The sequence below is a fragment of the Nilaparvata lugens genome, chromosome 2 (genome assembly GCF_014356525.2).
Source record: "Nilaparvata lugens isolate BPH chromosome 2, ASM1435652v1, whole genome shotgun sequence".
NCBI classification, from domain to species: Eukaryota; Metazoa; Arthropoda; class Insecta; order Hemiptera; family Delphacidae; genus Nilaparvata; species Nilaparvata lugens.
In genome coordinates this window covers 48,804,263-48,825,753 of record NC_052505.1, presented here as the reverse complement: position 1 = coordinate 48,825,753, position 21,491 = coordinate 48,804,263, and the positions used below count along the sequence as shown (strand labels likewise).

Here is a 21,491-nt window from a genome sequence, read left to right as displayed (position 1 = left end):
GCTAGAATAATGGCTTTTATTGACTAAAATAAACTGAGATAAAGTAACAAACTTTCTGATGATTTAGAATAATTCAAACAACTGATTCATGACATATGATTATCATATCATTCTTCCCTCCCAGTGGTGGAACCTACCGGGGCCAATCTACGAATGTTGACAGAAACTTCTCTTCCATCAGAAAGTCTTACTTGAGCGACATGAGGGTTCAAATGAATAATTTCTACCTTTTCAACTTCAGGATCATGCTTACTGCGTCTTACAAAGGTCTTCATCCATGCCTCCTTGGCGTTGATCAGCCAGGATGGCAAGTTTGTCATAGACGTGGGTTTACGAGGATGAATGAACATTCGCTCGTGAGGTGTGCAATTGATGGTCGTGCAGAGAAGCGAGCGAATGCTGCTTAGTGATTCTAAGAGTACTTTTTCCCAGTGAGAAGTATCCATGTTCCTGGACCGTAGGGCTAAACGGATTGTCTTCCAAATTATTCCATTGTAGCGTTCCACCTGTCCATTACCTTGAGGGTTGTAAGGTGTTGTGGAACTGGTAGCTACACCCTTGGACATTAAGTAATCTTTGACATCTTTTGATAGAAAACTGGTCCCTCTATCAGTGTGTATGTATGAAGGATAGCCGTATGTGGTGAATAAGTCATTGATATTTTGAATTACTGTTTCTGATGACATGTCTCGACAGGGATAGGCAAAGGGAAATCTCGAATATTCATCCACAATAGTGAGGATGTACTTGTTTCTAGTTGATGATGGCAGGGGTCCTTTGAAGTCAATGTTGATCCTTTCAAAAGGCCGAGTTGCTTTTATCAATTTTCCTTTGAAACAGTTGAATCTTGGCTTCAGCTCTGAGCAGATCTTGCATTCCATGCAGACTTCTCTGATGTCATCTACCGAGTATGGAAGGTTATGAGCTTTAGTCCAGTGAAAAAATCTTGTGATGCCGGGGTGGCAGAGGTCTTGATGATATTTTATCAAGTCTTGTTTTGATGTGATACATCCCATTATCACACATGCTCGAGAAAGAGCGTCAGCAGTTATGTTCTCTTTTCCAGGTCGGTAAATGATTTCATAGGTGTATTGAGATAGCTCAAGGCGCCACCTCATGATTTTTTCGTTCTTCACCTTGCCTCTTGCCGTGCTATTGAACATGAATGAAACAGATTTTTGATCAGTAATAAGTTGAAAGAAACGACCAGATAAGTAATGACGCCACTTCCTAATAGATTCTACAATGGCATATGCCTCTTTTTCAACTGATGAGTGTCGTTTTTCACTTTCGTTTAGCATTCGTGAAAAGTATGCAACAGGACGTTCATTGTAAGATAGTGTTGCTGCTATGCAGAAATCTGAGGCATCAGTCTCTACAGTGAGAATGCCTCCTTCATCAAAAACATGTATTACAGCTGCAGCTACCTCTTTTTTAAGATCTTCAAAAGCTGCAAGGGCCTTTCCTTGAAGAGGGAAGAGCGTACAGTGTGCCAAGGCATGAATTTTACTTGAAAAATTTTGTATCCATCGAGAGTAATGTGCGAAGAGGCCCACAGTTCTCTGAAGAGTTTTGGGATTAGGAGGTGGGGGCATATTAAGTAGAGGCTCAAGGCGTTCGGGATCTGGACGTAATGATTTGTTTCCAACTAAAAATCCTAGGAAACGTATCTCCTTTTGACAGAATTTACTCTTCTCCTTGTTTATAGTAAGTGAGTTATTTGAAGCTGCTGCAAGAAACCGTTCAAGATTAGTGTCATGTTCTTCTTTTGAATTTCCACAAATTATGACGTCATCTAAATAAGCATAGGTATCAAATAATTTCTCTTTTTGTATGAGTGAATCAATTACTCTTTGAAAAGCTGAAACACCATTAGTGACACCAAAAGGAATACGACAGAACTGATAAAGTTTCCCACATGCTTCAAATCCTGTGTATTGCCTTTCTTCAAGTAAGATTGGTACTTGGTGATATGCGGATTTCAGATCTACAGTACTATACCAGGAATACTGAGCTACTTTGCGAACTAAATCTTCCATATTTGGAATGGGATAGGCGTCCAATTCAGTGAATTTGTTTATAGTTCTAGAATAATCTATAACCATCCTTTTTTTCGGTTATCGGGTTTAACAACAAATGCTTGGGCACGCCAAGGTGTGTGGCTTTCTTCTATGATGCCATCTTCCAGTAATTGTTGAATTTCATTGGAAATGAAATCTTCATCATCTTTTGATAATTTGCGAGATTTGGTTGTAATTGGTTGACAATTGGGTTTTAGATGTTGAAAAAGGGAGCAAGGAGGAATTTTTGCTTGAGTTATTCCGCAAATAGTAAGAGGTGGCTTATTACCTCCAAATGGTATTTCTATACTGGAGAAATTGTTCATAAATTCGTGCCCAAGAATAATATTTTCACAGAGGTCTTGCATAAGCATTAAGGTTGTGTTTGTATAACTTTCTCCCTGAACTGTTAAATTCACGTTAACTTTGCCTCGGATTTGTGGTGTGAAGCGTTTTGAGCCTAAAGTTACTTATCCAATTTCGTATCTTCAGTGTAATAGTTTCCTTTCAAGTAGGCATCCAGCATTCTTTTCCAGTGTCTCCATTCCAATGGTGCACTAGGAGATTCTGGATCCACACTTAGACATTTTGGTTTGAGAATTTTCCCAATTAATTCCGAGTTGAAAGATGTATCAACGGGTTCATTTCGAGATAATTTGGTAGGCTTATCCTGATTCCGTGATGGAGATTCAACATTATTTCGATCCCGGGTTTTCCTCTTTGGCATTTTGATTACCGGTACTTATTTTAGTCAATAAAATTGTAATAAATAGAGACCATTGAAGAGCTAGAATAATGGCTTTTATTGACTAAAATAAACTGAGATAAAACAACAAACTTTCTGATGATTTAGAATAATTCAAACAACTGATTTATGACATATGATTATCATATCACCGATTTTTTTCAGATTCATACCCTGTATAGTTATCAGGGTATAGTTATTTATCAGCTTTATCAACTGGCATGAGTCTCCTTCCAAGGAAACTAATGGGGGTCCACCCCATCCTTGAGAAATGGACTTAGTAACCTCCTTCTCGTGCATGAGGTAGGTAGGTAGCGCAGTTCATAAAAAGAACACATAGTCGAGATATTTCATCTGTAGAACAGCTGTTTTGACGACTTCAAAAAAATCCATCGAATTTCACAATAATTTACACAAAAGAAAAAGTACTATGAAAACAATTATAGATAAACATAATATACAGAAGTCTGATCGTAGTTTCAAATATGAGCAAGGAAAGTTGTGTGAGTGTACCACACCAGATTTTTCAGTTTTGAGCTATTTCTGCCAAATCTCGTAATCGGACAGAAAAATTAGCTCCTGCTTTTTTTCCAGGTTATGAAATTCTGAATAAAATGGAATCATTCGCAACTCTCTATCTCCAATGAGTACTGAGTTATGATTTTTCAAAAATGAGTGAAATATGAAGAAAAAATCAATTTTGATGAATTTCAGTTTTTGATCAACAATATCTTCCGATTGTTACCATTTAGATGAATAATTTAAAATTCCTCTGGGCGTATTTTTGTGCTCTACAATCTGAGATCAGGTACAGCGCTCTATCTCATATAGATTTCCAGGTACACCTGACAAAAATGCTCCTTGTATTGTGTAAAACACCTAATTTTCAGCTACAACCATCATCACCAACTACATAGTCTTCACATTGATATTTCGCACAATAACATAAGTTCATGAGATTATGTTCTATGAGAATCACCCGTTAGATGCAATTCATTTCAGTATTTCCTAGTGGAGAGACCTCAAGGATCAAAATTTCAAACACTTTTAACTCCTGATCCTGACACAATGCTCAGATTTCATCGTACTACACTTCATTCTTCTCGGTTCGTCAAGGCGGTCCAAAATCATGCATCATCAGTCAAATTCGGACAAAAAGTGGAAAATTTATTGTTATGAGTGTACTAAAGCCCAAATCCCAATACACAAAAAAATGTCCAATTTCTATATTCAAAGCTATGTATCTCGGTAACCCCTTATTATAAGAATCATTACTTGATCTTGAAATGTACAAAATAGAATTTCCTCTTTCACCTGCTGTAAACGATTTATGGAAAAATATTTTCGTAGGATGAGATTTGATTGTCGAAAAAGATCCGGAAATTGTAGATATGTTTATCATATTAACGGTTTTAGCAGTTCTATGATAGAGAAAAGTGTTTCAAGATGGATTTTGGGCAGCTGAGCTCATAGAGGATAAATTTATCTACAATTTGGAATCAATCGAGAGTTTCTATGATGTATCAGACTCGTTTTAGAAACTCTTGATCAACAGTAAAATCACGTAAAAAATTTAAAAACTGAATTCGCCATTTTTGAAATCTTCTGTAACTTTCGAATGATATTGTAATTGAAAGTATTATTCATTGGAGTGGGTAGAGGGGAACAATTTTCACATCCTCACTAGATTTGGAAATTTTATCAGGAGGATTTCACAAGACATGCAGCTTTGAATATAGAAATTGGACATTTTTTGTGTATTGGAATATGGGCTTTAGTACATTCAACAATAAATTTTCAATTTTTCGACCGAATTTGATTTTTGATGTATGATTTTGGACCGCCTTGACGAGCCGAGAAGAATGAAGTGTAGTACGATGAAATCTGAGCATTGTGTCAGCAGTTATAAGTGTTTGAAATTTTGATCCTTGAGGTGTCCTTAAGCGCGCCTCTCCACTAGGAAATACTGAAATGAAGTGCATCTAACGGGTGATTCTCATAGAACATAATCTCATGAACTTATGTCATTGTGCGAAATATCAATGTGAAGACTATGTAGTTGGTGATGATGGTTGTAGCTGAAAATTAGGTGTTTTACACAATACAAGGAGCATTTTTGTCAGGTTAATGGTAACAATCGGAAGATATTGTTGATCAAAAACTGAAATTCATCAAAATTGATTTTTTCTTCAAATTTCACTCATTTTTGAAAAATCATAACTCAGTACTCATTGGAGATAGAGAGTTGCGAATGATTCCATTTTATTCAGAATTCCATAACCTGTAAAAAAGGCGAGAACAAATTTTTCTTTCCGATCACGAGATTTGGCAGAAATAGCTCAAAACTGAAAAATGAGCCGAAAATACGAGGTTTTTGGGCCACTCTGTACCTAGCACAAGGAAGTTTTGCATGAAGAAATTGGTTCTGGACTTCTTCATGTTCCCAAATAATACAATATTGAAAAATCAGAACTACAATATAAATTGCATGCACCAATGTATATAGTGATTGGACTAATAGTGTAGAGGAACTAATTTATTTTGAGTAAATGTATTCGTCACGAACTCAAGCAGTTGCTTATTCCACTTTCCTAAAAGATAAATTTTAGTTTTTATATTTTTATTCATTCTCTTATCCTAACACTATTAATAAGTATATGTCTCTGTTACCAGAACTTACTTCACGGATATGACGTTTCTGTTTGATGTCAAGGAAATAAGCTACCTTGCCAATACTCTCCTTAATATACAATTGAAATGTTTTACAATCTAAAAAATTAAATTGAATGATGAAAAATTTCTAAAGTCAAAAACTACAATTTTCTTACACCTATCTAAACAATGAATATTTTGCTTTTACGTGAGTGAAATAGGGAGAATAGACTGTATGCGTGGAAATATTAACGTCAAAATCTCAGTCTTTCCAATGAAAAATTCGTGAAATTAGTTCAATCACTATATATATATCTACTATCATTAATAAAAGGATTGAATAAAATCAGCAATTCAATTCTACTACTCAGCCAATTTGAAAACTTTGAACTACGCTATTCGATTCAAATATCAGACATACCTAATCATATTGTCAACATTGTGTGGGCTCATCTACGACCTATGACAATTGCACTGGTTTGATTATGACATTGCAGCTACTTATTCCATTTAATAGAGATGTCAGCCTAGTGGCTAGACTGATTGGTTGATGTGGTTGGAGGGGGAAGGAGGGGGACTCCTCTGACGGATCAAGAGAGGATATCCTGCAATCATAGTTGGCCACATTTCAGGCTCAAGGCTGGTGGAGAGCTCTTCTCTTATCACATCAGTTCCCTGCTTCAATTTAAAATAGACTAATTCTTGTGATTGCTACTGGCTACTGTGTAATCAGATCCTACCACTCATTCTGGTCCATTCAATATCTGCATAGGTACCATTTCTCCACGTTGGATTTTGAATCTTGTTACTGTAAATGGGAGGAAATTTTTATTTCATGGAAAAAAATATATTTTCGTCACCACATTAGATACCATAAATAGAAACAAACTCACAATTTTTTTTAACAAGTAATTTTTGAGAGGAGCTTTCAAATCGCATTGCCTATTAGCGATTAGCTTACCGAAGTTTGGATAGGTAGATTAGAAATAACTGTTAGGAAGTTCAGTATGGTAGAACAGTGTAGGCTACTAGGTTGCAATCACTTCAGTGTAGTATTTTAACATAATAATTATTATTCAAACGTTCTCAACTAATTACGTCTTCTCAACAGATACGCGTTGTCTTTTCATCTTTAAACAATTTGGTAGCTCCTTTCAAAATTCTATGCAAAGAACTATATGATTAATAAATTCAAATATTCCAATTGAAAAATTGAGTACTTATCAGGAATCCTATCAAGAATGAATATTTCATTGATTATTCCTGATATTTTACATTCCAATGTTTGTACAAATTTTATATCAACTGTTTTCATTTTTCAAATCAAATTATTTATTTTTTTCATATATATTTTCTTGATTTTTTCAATGTTCAACTATTTTTCATCATGCTAGATTGGTTTACAAATTTATAAGTCATGCATCAGATCACAGATCAAATGTGACGTTATTGTTTTGAGCCATTAACCAAGGTGCCTATTATTTTAGTAAGTGGTATATTGTGATAATGAAACGGCTTGTGAAAAGAGGATTGTTTTAATATTTATCGATAAGTTATAAACTATCAATATGATACAGATAGCTAGGCATGCTAGACAAATTGACGCTATTGATAAAACTGCTCTCATATACAATACATCATATTGTATATTATGGTTGTTGGAGTTAAACCTATATTATTATTTAATGCAAAATACTTATTCAAAATCATGTCTTTTCAAGTCTTCACTTTGCTTATTCAACGTGTCAATAGAATAAATGTTTTGCAACGTGCAACTCTAATTTAAAAAGAAACTCCACTCTAATTAAAAATATACTTGAAATTTTCAATATAACTTCAATATAATTGAAATGAAATATAACTAAAATTCAAAAACTTAACTCCGATTAAACTCTTACAAAAAGAAACGTGCAACTCCTAATTCATTATCTTGCTGCGTTTTTTAGTTTCAAATAGAAGCGAAATAATAACATTTTAGTTTCAAGAGCATCGTCTCGAGAAGTTGTGAATTATTTAAACAAATCTAATACAGATAGCTAGGTATTGCTTGACTCATCAAGAATTATCGGATATCATCTTTCAGTTGAGACATCCCATGTACTTATATTAACTTATATTTACTTATTTGAATAGTCCCAATTAAACATCCAATTAATCATCTAGAGCACTTTAGAAGAAGTTGCCAAATACTGCAGTAAGGTATTGTTAAAGTGAGTTTCACATTGAACTCTCAGAATTTTTTGAATGGGTAGCATTGTCAAGTAATTATGACAGTTTAAATGGATTTTACCATAGGCCTATAGAGATTAAATTTATCGGTTATTGACTTCCAGTAAAGACACACAAATCACATCTCCATATAGCATTTAAATGGAGTTTCAATATTATTGTGTAATGTAGTAGCAGATCCCAACATCATTCCTATAGGTACCGTTGCTTGTAGAACATTGAACATTTCATTCACTGTTATTCAATTTCGAAACAAACTAGGATTGGATGTATTTTGCAACTTATATTACAACATTCGTAACGGGTATTCATACAATTTTTTCATTCTATGACTGCATTTCAATTTCAAGTGGTTCAGAACTTGGAGGGGGGGAGTGGAATAGACATTTCTATCCAAACTCTGTCACCTCATCAAGATGAAAAAAATAGTTATATTTCCATTGCATTAAGATTTTTCCATACAATGTTCCTGTAATTATTTCATTCTGATTGTTTTAGCTGGGTGTTGCAATTGGATTTGTGTTCCCACCAATGCTGGTTGGAAATCACGATGACCTGAGTCTCATTGGAGCAGATCTCAAAGTGATGTACTACATCGTAGCTGGCATCACCTCAGCATTACTCGTTCTAGTCCTGCTGCGTAAGTTCTCAACTCTATCATATTCCTATAAGAGAAACCTATAAAGGTGCGTACAGACTTTCGCTCTGCTCCGCAACCGAACGTCACTCGAGCAAAGCGATTGATGATCGACCGGGGAGCAAGAGTGGAACGCGAGAAGAGCTAACATCTCCCGTAACGTTCATGATCGGTGCGAGTGCAGTGCGGGGGCGGAGCGATTACGGTGCGATGGCGAAACGAGGGCGTAGCTTGCGCGGAGCGGGTTGGAGGCGCGTATATCTGTACGCAGCTTAAGAGAGACCTATAAATTTACTCATTCAACAACAATTTTCCTTTCAAATCATTGATTTCCATTGGAAGGTGATTAATGAATTGATGCCATCGTCCTAAGAGGAGATTTTTGACAGAATGTCGAACTTTAGGTACTAGTACTTTCTCAATCCACATACATAGTGTGTGTGTGTGTGTCACACAATTCGCCTACAAACTGACAAATAATGCGAAAAATCTCCTCTGTGTAGCTTCTAAACTCATGAGATCCAATATTAGCTGTTATTGTTAATGAATATTCCATGATTTGGTATTTCAAAATAAAATAATATCTATTTATATAATATAAATTGATAATTGGAGAGAAGTAATTCATGTACAATATTTTATTGAGAGTTCATTCCCTGTCATGGAGCTTCCACAATGAAGGCTTGAGCTTCAAAGTATATGGATGCGTTGTATTACATTAAACCTCGCATACAGAAGTTTGAATTTCGAGCTGATTGGATGAGAGCCATTGAAAGTTGTATAATAGTTGTACATTGCCAGTGTTCCAGGGGAGCCCCCCTCTTCCGCCCAGTCCAGCTCAGGCGGTTCAGAGAAACTCGGAGGAAAACAGCAACTTCGCCGACTCAATCAAAAGACTGATACTCAACCCTGGATACATTCTATTGTTGACTTCCTATGGCATCAATGTTGGTGTCTTCTATGCCATATCGACGCTTCTCAATCAAGTTGTGCTCACGCATTTCCCTGTGAGTAACTCATAGTCTACCGTCATTTAATGAACCATAGAAGTGTATATTTTGTTTGTCTTTTGTTATTGGGGAGATTTCCCTGCGAGTAACTCATACCATTATTAATACTATTATTCCATTAATAATGAATTTAGAAAATGAATCCATATTATGTACTTTGTTTTGAAATTGTGCTCAAGCACTTCCCTGTAACTTATAGCATTGATACCATCATTTTATGAACAATATCATAGAAGTGTATTTGTTTGACGAGAGTGAATTTGCATGACTTCTTATGATAGGGAGACTAGTCTCTCCACTCTCCACCACACGGTTATTATACAGTAGCTCCCCCTCGCATAGTAGGCTACAGTCTGAAAAGTGGCTAATCATATAACACTATCAATATACTTTTCAATAGATTGTACTATATATCCTATTGAAATATTGTGAACAAACTTTCATAATATGTACTAATTAATGAATTCATATCAGTTATCAGAGACTGTTACTCAACCCAAGATACATTCTATTGTTGACTTCCTATGTCATCAATGTTGGCTTCTTCTATGCCATATCGACGCAGCAACTTCGCCGACCTAATCAAAAGACTGTTACTCAACCCTGATAATAAAACTCTCATTATTTCATCAGTTTTAAAATATAGTTATTAATCTGTTATATCATTTATATTATTTTATCGATTAGGCTAATAACAATTATTTCACAGACCTATTGTTTCATAGTTTATCTAGTATCGAGGTCTCTCGATATTATAATTATTTGGTTTTTAAGTATTTTTTTATATTTTTCATAGTTATACTTCTTCATTGTTTAAGATGAAATCTTTCGAGAATGAATATGTATGAGTTATGCATCAAGTTTGATTTTAGAATTTTTGTTCTTTAAAAATATATGTAGTTCTTTAAAACATAGATCAAAGACATGTTTGACTGAATATATATACAGCGCTTTCCTATCATCACATTACATCACAAATCTATAAATTCTATTTCTATTCTGATTAAAAATATGTATCTATTTTTAAAACTCTTACTCGAGTTATGAGTCATTAGTATGTTCAACATAATAAATAATAGTGATGAAATATATTTCAATACCTTTAACATTTCAATACAATGTTACAAAGTGTAAAATTAAGTTAAACTGTCGGTCTCGGCTGCCTAATTACAGTCGTTAGGTCATATCAGAAGCCCTGAAATTGTTCAGGTGCGACCTGAAAACTCTTATCACCAGATCTGAACCAGTCAGGTCTCTCGATATTATAATTATTTGGTTTTTAAGTTTTTTATTTATATTTTTCATAGTTATACTTCTTCATTGTTTAAGATGAAATCTTTCGAGAATGAATATGTATGAGTTATGCATCAAGTTTGATTTTAAAATTATTGTTCTTTAAAAATATATAGAAATTTTTCATTTTTATTTCAAGATAGGTACCGTACCTAGTTTCTTCTTTAATATTAATGTGGTGGTATAAGTGTCAATGCATGTAGCCTAATTGAATAATTTAGTGTTATTTAGTATGTCATATTCATTGTTTGAACTACATAATTCATGTTTTGATTAGGTTTTATCGATTCTTTTTTATGGGAAAGACCACTTTATGTGTTGTAATAATTAGGCTCGGTAGTGACATACCACATTGCATTCTATAAAAGTCATTTTTCCATCTTCATATCGGTTACAAGTTTTTATGTAAAAGTCAATTTATGGTTTTATGCAAAAATCATGTAAATTGTTTTTGAAGGGCCAAGAGCTGGATGCTGGAAGGATTGGATTGTTCATTGTTATCGCAGGAATGATGGGCTCAGTGATCAGTGGAATGGTTCTGGATAAAACGCACAAATTCAAGTGAGTACAAAACTTTAGGTATAGAATAATGCATAGAACAACAAAACATAGAATTTCTCCAACAAAACTTCGATGAAAATGTATCTTGTCAGCACTTCTGCATTCAGATTTTGTTTTTGTTCACACATGTCCCTGATGTTTGTTCTGAGAGAGTCAACATCATCATAGAGCTATTTACATTGAAAAGTCGGTTGTTTGTGTTTCTTAGTCTTTATATACTGGTAATACAAGATAATTAGTATTGATAGGGGCTCTAACTGATAGTAATCACAAATCAAAAACATTCCCAACGTTTTTCGGAAATAATACAAAAGCTCTAATGAATGAGTTTGTTCAAACTTGATTTAAACATCTCTGAGTTGTTGTTTACAATCATATCAATCATTGGCTATATCAATCATTGGACATGATAAAACTCTCATTATTTCATCAGTTTTAAAATATAGTTATCAATCTGTTATATCATTAATCTGTATAATAATTTATATTATTTTATCGATTAGGCTAATAAAAATTATTTTACAGACCTATTGTAGCCTACTTATAATATTATTTTAGTTGAATTCATACCGTAATGTATCATATTTTAACTATGAATGTGATTTCAAGTGGAATGAGCCTATCCCGTGGAAGTTGGAATGATAATGCATTTGTGATTGTTACAGGGAAGTGACTCTGTCAGTCTATGCATTCTCATTGGTTGGAATGGTAATTTATACATTCACTCTTGGCTGTGGTCACATCGTTGTTGTATACATTACAGCTGGTATATTAGGGTGAGTAAATTGTGCTCTGTTCTCCATCAAATGATTTGTAATGGAATATTTATCGTATTTCTGGATATAGTTAATTTTTGTTTAGTCTAGCTCTAGCGTTTCTAGAATATTGAGAGATAAGAAGAAATATTGTTGGAATAGCCTAGTTTAATTCAACTTCGATTTATATTGATTGAACTATGGAATTTACTTTTTCCTTATGTGGTGTTGATTATTTTAATCTGATACTATTTTTATCGGTGCTATTTTACTCACTCCCATCAGTTTGCCAGATAGATGGAGGATAGAGAGCCTAATGGGTCTGTTAAATATTAAGTCTTTGTTTCCTTCTCTTCCTGGTGAGGAAAATAAGTCATTATTTAAACTTCCTGTTTGGAAGAGGAGTTAATTGTTTTCCAGTTTGTCACATCGGTTATTCATCGATTCATCTATTGATTATTCAAGAGAACAAGAAACTAGTATTGGAAGCAATCTCATGATCAATTCCCAGTAAACAGTTTACTAGAAACTAGTGCTAAACTATTTCTTCAAGGAATCAGTGTTTTAACAACTTTAATCTTCAAATTCATCCATTATATACTTCAATACTGATGCAATATGGTAGGCCTAGGTCGAAGCTGTCCAGAATATATCGATGTGTTTTAACTTCCGAAACTAATTACTATAGTTTCTTGATATTTGAATCAATCAGTACCTAGCCTAGTTATTTATCAATATAAACTATTTGCATTGTATACTATTCTCGAATATTTAATTATTGATAATCGTTTTGACATCATGATGACTATGAAGAATTCTGAGAGGTCTTGAATTTCTTGGAAAACACTGAAATGAATGCTACTCTATGTGAAAAGTAAATTTGAAAATAGGATATAGGCTGTAGAAAAATGCCACGATACTGATATCAATTATTCAGCTTAAACCATTGAAGGACAATTCAATTTGGAGACTCAGAGAAGTGATAGAAGATGTGTTACTCTATGTTACACCTATTAGTACTTACTTACCCAGGGCCATCTATATCTAAGTTGATATTTGGCCGCATCAACAAACTGTCTTCACGTACTTCGCTCCTCGATGTTTCCCCAAGCCTCTTCATGTCTGCCTTAACCTCTTGCCTATTTAGTATTATTGTTTTATCAGATAAGTTCTCTGTTTTATCAGTTATTTGAATTGCATTACCTCAGGCTCTAGCTCTGAAATTACTGTCTCAAATCATATTGAAAAAACTTGCTTTTATCTCTAGAACTTTTCTATTCCACAAGTGAAACTATAGGTGAGCTCTAAAATACTTATATTTTATTTGTAATATTATTACAGGAGATAAAACTATGTAATTAGAAGGATGTTCAGAGTGTTTGCCTATAAGACGATTAGTATTATTCTTATTATTGATATTATTATAATAAAATCAATATAGATACAAAATCACAATATGGAATCTAAATTTAATAGATTCTTACGACATGTATGATATATATAAGGTGTTATTGTATAATATGATTTCTTCAATAATTTTGTAGAAGCTGTCTTGTATGGAATATGTGAAAAATTTGAGAAAATTAGTATTATTAATATAGGACTAAATCGATTGTATACAGGTTCTTCATGACCGGCTACCTGCCGGTTGGGTTCGAGTTGGCGGCCGAGCTGACCTACCCGGAGCCAGAGGGCACTTCAGCCGGGCTGCTGAACGCGGCCGCTCAGGTGTTCGGTATCATCTTCACCATGTTCTACGGCTGGCTGTTCAAGCTGGCCGGCGACATATGGGCCAATGTCACCCTCAGCGTCACCCTCCTTGTCGGCACTATGCTCACCGCTGCCATCAAGTCAGACCTGCGCAGGCAAGCCGCCCATTCCAAGTCCAATCAGCCCAAATCTAGTCCCTTGAAAATATAAGTTACTCATAGAAGTCTGATAAGTTCACTCGGTAACACTAGAACACAATATTATTTTATTATAGAGTCTAATTGTAAGACTACAACAAACTATGTTGGAGAGATCCACATTCTAACATGCATTTAACTAAGTAGATTAATTTTTAAATAATTTTGTAAGAGAAGCTTGTGAACGATTTCCTGAACTGGAAGAAACGTCTTGACAATAATACGCGTGGAAGATAAAGGCCTTTTTGATGTGATGCCTCACATACATACAGAAATATTTATAATTATATTGCATGAGTAGTTTGTAAACGATTTTCTGAACTGGAAGAATCGTCTTAAAAATAATAGAAGATACGGGCCTGTTGGTTTTTGATGTGATGCTTCATATACATCATACAGAAACATAATATATAGCTTCAAAGTTATGTTGCATAAAAGGTTTGTTAGAGATTCAGTCTACTTAGAGAAACGTATTGACAATAGCATAATATATTATAGAGTATGGTATTGTGAGGTGTGTCCTCAAACATGATAATTATAGCATTTGCATAGTTAAATGGGTAAAAGTTTATTTGTTAAAAAGGTAGTGAAAGAAGTTCATTCAAGAGTAAGCTAAAGATACTAGATGGAACGTCTTGATAATAACAGAAAAAATATATGGTTTAAGGTGAAACCTCAATAAATTGAATATAGTTCAATGAATGAGGTTTTAATTAATTAATAAGTTGCAAGAGAAGGTTATTTGAAAATTAACTAAGGTAGTAGGTAGCCTACTAGGTACTAGATGGAACGTCTTGACAATAACAGAAGATATGTCATATAGTTTTTGAATAAGGCGAACTACAAACATAATTTTATAACATAGATTGTATTCATCAACATTATTAGTATTTTTTCTTCTGTAAATGTTGCATGAGTAATTTGTTAGCAAGTCAACTGAAAGTAACGTATTGACAATAAAAAATATATAGTTCACAGTAGCAGTAAGGTATAAATTTCAATTGAGACCTTAAAAGTAGGCTTATTATAAGTATGCCTATACATCATAAAAATGATATTACATTTATCATCAATATTATGTTAATTGAGATAAACCAGGCACGACTCGTCAACTGTCGATTGTTATGTAACGAATAGGCACATTTCATTTTGAGATACTACCTACATACTTGAACTTAGATTTTGATACATAAGGAACAAATAACATATTTTCTTCGAGACAGAAAATAATCAGATAAATTGGAAAGATATCACTATAAGTTCAGTAATATAAGTTGAGTGGAAGCTTTTTTTGGACAGAATTCATGGATGATTTTTTGTTGGAATGAAAATTTTTCAAGCTATATGACAATTGAATAAACCATTTTTGAATTATGTATGCTTGCTTACCTCATATTAGTGAGTTATACCCCTGTATTTTAAGAGGTAACTTGGAACTGATGCAATGAAGAGAATGCTAATAATTCAATACTCCCAATCAAGCTTGGAACTATAATGCATTTCAATAGTTGATTAAATGTCATTCAGATATCACTGCAGGAATTCAGCAAGAGAAATTGATCAAATACAGTGAGAAAGAAAAAATATTATACAATAATGTTTTACTATATTATATTATGTTGGAAAAGCTAAGTTGAATGGTACTTGAAATTGGATTACTGGAGAAGAAATAGATAAATTATACTGTAGGCCTACCATGAATTGATTTTTACTAACATAATAAATAAGACGTGAGACAATAATTATCCACATTTTGTAGAAGAAATGTCATATTTGATCAATGAAGAGTGAAAATGAATTAAATTATTGTGATTTAGATTGAACAATAGCTTATAGTAATTTAAACTTATTTTATATATACTGACCAATGTTTCAAATACCTACATTAATTTATAAGAACATTTATTTTGAAGATCTATACGTTTTAAAATACATATATCATAATAGAACCAGCCAAATATATTTGATAGCTATATTACAATCATGTTTTATTTTCATAATTTTCTCGTATTTGAGATTTTTTGAATACTTCATTTTTCTGGAAATACGTACAGTATACAATTGATCACTAGTTTTACTACAAATATGTATTGACCTGATTAACAAAAACTTATTCATTTTTCAATGTTGATTTTTCAATAGCCATTCAATTTGAAATTTACAATAGTTGCTATTAATATAATGTGCGGTATGCACTTGTTAACTTGTGTTCTATTTCTGTACTGTAATTAAATTACAAATGAATTTCAATGATTATCACAAGTAGCCTTAGCCTATGCATCAAACTTACATCTATTTTGAATGAACGCCTCTCATTTTGTACAATTTTCATTTTTCAATTTTTACACCACTGTTTATTTTAATTACCTATTTCATTTTAATCTTCTATAAAAGTTGAAGAATATAGAAAACGTTTTTCAGCAATGCGGATAGTATAGTATTAATCTATTGGGATAGTATTTTGATGATTGGTTCATACCTCACAGCTCTTTTTGATTCCATTATAACAAATTATAGGTTAAATATACTTCATACTTTTTTCCTCCTTCTAACTGATTTTTACCAGTTATCGAAACTTTGTATGAGTATTTCAAAATAATGTGAAAAATAAATTAGTAGTTAGGAAACAACAATATCAGCTTGTATGAATATAGGCTGTTATTAAATCCATAAATGCTTCCAATAACAATAAACTACTTTTGAATTGTTATAATCTATAGATTTTTTTAACTTGTCGATGACAATAATATTTAGCCTACATTTTCAGATTTCAGATTATCTCAAAATTATATTTAAAAAATTTCAACTTTCAACACATTAGTTTATTTATTGAAGAGTTCATGACACTGTAATCAGAATTTTCAATAAGTCATTGAAAAATCCAATAGAATTGGATTCATTGAAAAATCCAATAGAATTGGATTCATTGAAAAATTCAAAAGAATTGGATTCATTGAAAAATCCAATAGAATTGGATTCAATTATTATTGACGTGAGTTTCACTGATTCCAATCTGAGAGAAATATATCTCTCAATATTCTTTTGATCTAAATATATTTTTTATCTCTGTATCAGTTCTGTTTCTGAAAGAAATTAAAATTTTGACATGAATTCCAATTGCAAGACAATAATTATAATGATGATAATATTAATATTTATTCATTATTTATACAAATAATATTTATCATGGATTTGAACATTGTAGTAATATTTTTGTAGAGTGTCAATTTTAAAAGTTATGAAGTTTTTATATTTGTAGTAAAGCTAAGGCCCTGTAAATATAATTTGTTATTGTTGATCGTAGTACATGATAATTATTCCCAAATTATTGTATAATATTGTATCTATTCAGTAATGTTATCTCCTATGTCAGCCCAGAGATAAAGGCTGTGTGTCTTCCTATTATTTTCTAGCAATTGTGATAAAAACGACAATATTCAACTAATAATATTTTTTATTGTACAAACTTATGTAAAATTTGAATGGGATGTTTTTCTATCAATGATACGATAAGTGCTTATAGTTCTACAAGATTAAAATAAAAATCCTGATAAAATTGAATTGTTCATTCATTTACAGATTTTGTCTAAAATAGAAATATGATTAATTTTGTTGATAGAAAATATTAATCAATGAATATTTTTCTGAAATTATTGTGTTCATAGGAACAATATGTTTAGCATAATAATACTTCCCATACTGTATACAGTATTTCAGGAGGAATATTAGTTACTTGATTGAATACAGAGGATATCGTAGTATCCATGCTACTGTATGAGATTTGTTTTATTTATTATTCTACAAAGGCGACTTTCTAGAAGTAGGTATTTTAAGCCTAGGTGATGATGATGGGATGAATGATAATACAATGAAGGTAGAGTTATGAATGAATAAAAATCATATGTTATGCTATCCACTTGAATTGATTTGAGTTCACTTTTCAGTCCAGAAATAAATAAACTAGATATTTTGAATTTGATTTGATTAAAAACCGAATATAATAGAATTAGATGCAGGGAAGTAGAATAGATGTTTAAGCTAGGTGTCTCTAGAAATTCCCTTTTTTGCAATGAAAATTAACTTTTGACTGTGCTGGTTTCATAATTACATTCGAAAAATATAAATTCACTCCAACCTAACGCCACAGTATGAATACGGTAACAGTTTCTCCGCCGATCACTTATTTTTAACTGAATCAACTATATAATGAATATCTCGGAAAATTTGTCATGCTGATTCAATGCGACAGATCTCTTCTAATTTCTATGTTGTTGTATATATTAGATGTTGGGTTTCAGATTAATTCTATTCATGTTTTGAATTCGCTAAATATTATTTGTGCGTTGAATACTAGCTTCCTGGTGGTTCGAAGCCCACCTGAAGCTGTAAGTCAACACCATCATGCATGTTACTACTCACACACAATTTTGGTGTTCTTAATTATGAGTAATACCCTCAGGAGAAAATTCTTTGGAACAAAAATTATTTCTTGAAATATCAGTGCGGTGCTCATTCTTTGTTCGTTGCCCTAATGCACTTGTTAAGAATCACATGATCAATAGGCTACCTATATATTTGTAATACATTTCTATATAAATCAAAACTCAGGCTGCTAATTTTTAAAAATGTATGAACGTTGTAGGATGAATCAAAACTCACATTGAAATTATTCCAAACTCTACATTAAATCTAAGACCTAAGTTAGAGAATGTTAATGACTTCCAACTTCGAGACTGTTAAATATTTGTTTTTTTAGTGACTTTTGTTCAGTTCTCAAATAACATCTACACGAACTGTGATATCATAGTGATATTACTAAGAAATTTTATATCAATATGATATTAGTGATTTTAATTTGAAGTAATTCTAGTTTAACATAAAATGTACATAACATAAATTCAGTTATGACTTGCAATTTTGCTTCTACAAAAGAAAAAAAAACGATCTTAATCTTAATTTCCATGGGAACTGTCAATGGCTATTTAGGCCTATTGTGTATTTGAAAATGCTTTTGACGTTATTGCAAGAAACTAGTCTATTATTAAAAATTGGAGAGAGAGATAGGAATACATTTTTTTGGATTCCTTCATAGAAATTGATTCATTATCGCAGTTCGTGGTGGAAATATAATGGATTAAATTGAAACTCTTATTTGCTCATTGGGTGAATAGTAGAACTATGAACTCCTTTTATCAAATTTTATTGATCGTGGGGTGGAAAAGTTTGGAAATGCACAAAATTCTGACAAGACCTAATGACGTTGCCATACAAGGAAGTTATAGCTCAAATTAATTAATGTTAAAAATTATTGATAAATTGACTTGGTTGTGATGCTAGAAATATCCCAGAATATTATATCTTAGTTCGAATATAGATTATTATAAATAGTGTATAGAATAGGATATTATGACTTAGAAATAATGGTTGTGCTTTGAGATAATAATAAATCAAGAAATGCGTAGGCATTCTAGAAACGCTTGACAATAATGTAATCAATGAAAAATTAATATCGATGTCGTTACTCTTCAAATATTATTTTATAAAATAGGTACTTTATTACTGTACTCTAACTTCCATATTTCTTTGTTTAGTTTCTGGTTTGATAAGCTTGATACAAGGAATATTTTTGTAATAAATATTCAAAAGTACAAGCAACTGTAGAATATTATGTGGAACAATAATATTTACACTTCTTTTAAAAATTCCTCATAAATGTATTGTTTCTTTGTGTTTTTGTTTCTCTTTAGCACTGTACTACCACCAATTAACATTTTGTATGATATTTTGTTTGAAATAAATTTTCTATGTGTGAAATGTGTGTTTCATATTTTGATATTCATGCCTTTAGAATTTAGATCTGTTCCACACGATCAGAGTACCTCCTCCCAAGCTTACTGCTTTGAACACTAGCGTACTCCATTTTTCAAAACCGTATATAATATTATTATAGTTTCAAATTATAAAAATTGCTAGGAACAGCTATTTCCATACAGATAATTCCACTTTTCTTCAAAATTGATTTTTTTTTATAATATAAAGATCATAAAATTTTCTCGATTTTCATCTTCCTCTAGTGTTATTATTATAGAATGGGAGATGAAAGTTTCCAAGTATTGTACATGTATTTTTGGACTAATACCAATATTATTATATTATATAATTGCGTATAAGGAACTTATACTGTATAGCAGGTTGGCATCTACATAACCCAAATATTTTCAGCTAGCAAATCATGAAACAAAATTATGCTCACAAGCGGAACAACAAAGAAAAACATTTTTAAATTAAAAGAATTATTAAGTCAAAAATTCTATAAAAAATCATATCAGTCCTGTTTGAGAATATTTGTTTCTTAAACAACTCTTCAGTGAATAGCCTACACTATATTTATGCTCATCTCATCTCACTCAACAAATGGAAAACATCGTCTTCAGTAATAAGTACTATTCCTCAGCATATTCTTCTTTATTTCCAATATTTCTAGTTAGAATCAATTTATTTTGTTAAAGGAGCATCTGCATTCTAGAGCAATAAATCTACAAAGCGACCTGCTCCTGACTCAGAATTTTACTTAGCAGTTTTTCTTTGGAGATAATTTCCACCATCAATCGAGAACCACTATTTATTACAGTCGTCAGCTCATATCAGACTTTGATTTTGAAATTGATTGAGAATTGATCTGAAAACTCTGGAACCAGACTTTAGCCAGCCAGGTTACACAAGTATTATTATAATCTATGAACTTTAATAAATTTTTTTCTGTCAGGGTTCAGACAATTTAGTTTGCTGAGCCTAACTCCCAAGGATATATCTGTACTTGTTTTCGCTATTACAACTTAGATAATTGTAGCCAGCAATTATTGTTGGTTCACCTATATTACTTATCTTAGCTTGTAATTTGGGATTGGAAATCAATTTAACCGGTTTTGTGTGACGTAGGAAGGTTTAGCATAGAGGAAGATACGCTATTATATGCTTTTTCTAGGGCTGTGCTGTAGGCAACTGGTTGTCACTGAAGCCAATCGAAAACCAATAACAAGATCAGTACAACCAAATACAATCATAAACCATAATAGCTGCTTCTTATTTGTATAGAATGGAAATAAATGCAAAGATAATGTAGGCCTATATGAATTCTCTATTACCTAGTTGCAAAATATGAAAAATAATAGCTTTTCATAAAAAATATCATTACCGTATTAAAGACTTTTACAGGACAATTTATTGACATAAAATGTAGGTATGATAAATTTATAAATCTATTCGTGTATAATTTGAGATATTGTCCATGACATTCGATGAGCATAGGAGTAGGCTATGAAATATATTTTTGTAATAGGCCTATGAATTCGATACTGTATAGGCCTATCCATTGTTTCTGTGTTATGAAATTAGGACAATTTCATGCTTTCTGACCATCACGAATTTTTCCAATATTTTCATTTTTCTTGATCAAACAACTGACCTGCCTACAAACTTTTTACGTTTTTGGTCCAGCAAATTTTTAGTTCTGTTGATGAGTGAGTAAATAAATGAATGCCATTTTGCTTTCCTATCATTATTTGGCATTTTCAAATTGAAATATTCTAAAAAGAAGTCTTGGGCTAGGGTATCACTGTTGCTATTTTAAAGTTCAAGAAAT

General features: G+C 32.3%; 1 protein-coding gene across 3 annotated transcripts in view; it reads left to right on the top strand.

The window, feature by feature from the left end:
- Positions 1–19,663, top strand: part of LOC111047904 (feline leukemia virus subgroup C receptor-related protein 2) — a 152,134-nt gene extending 132,471 nt beyond the window's left edge. For all 3 annotated transcript variants that reach the window (XM_039421394.1, XM_039421395.1, XM_039421393.1), the window contains 5 exons: positions 8,185–8,326; positions 9,125–9,330; positions 11,084–11,187; positions 11,853–11,963; positions 13,565–19,663. In XM_039421394.1, the coding sequence (XP_039277328.1) occupies positions 8,185–8,326; positions 9,125–9,330; positions 11,084–11,187; positions 11,853–11,963; positions 13,565–13,862 (861 nt within the window). In that variant the 3' untranslated portion in view covers positions 13,863–19,663. The remainder of the gene's footprint in view (positions 1–8,184; positions 8,327–9,124; positions 9,331–11,083; positions 11,188–11,852; positions 11,964–13,564) is intronic.
- Positions 19,664–21,491: the final 1,828 nt, after the last annotated feature.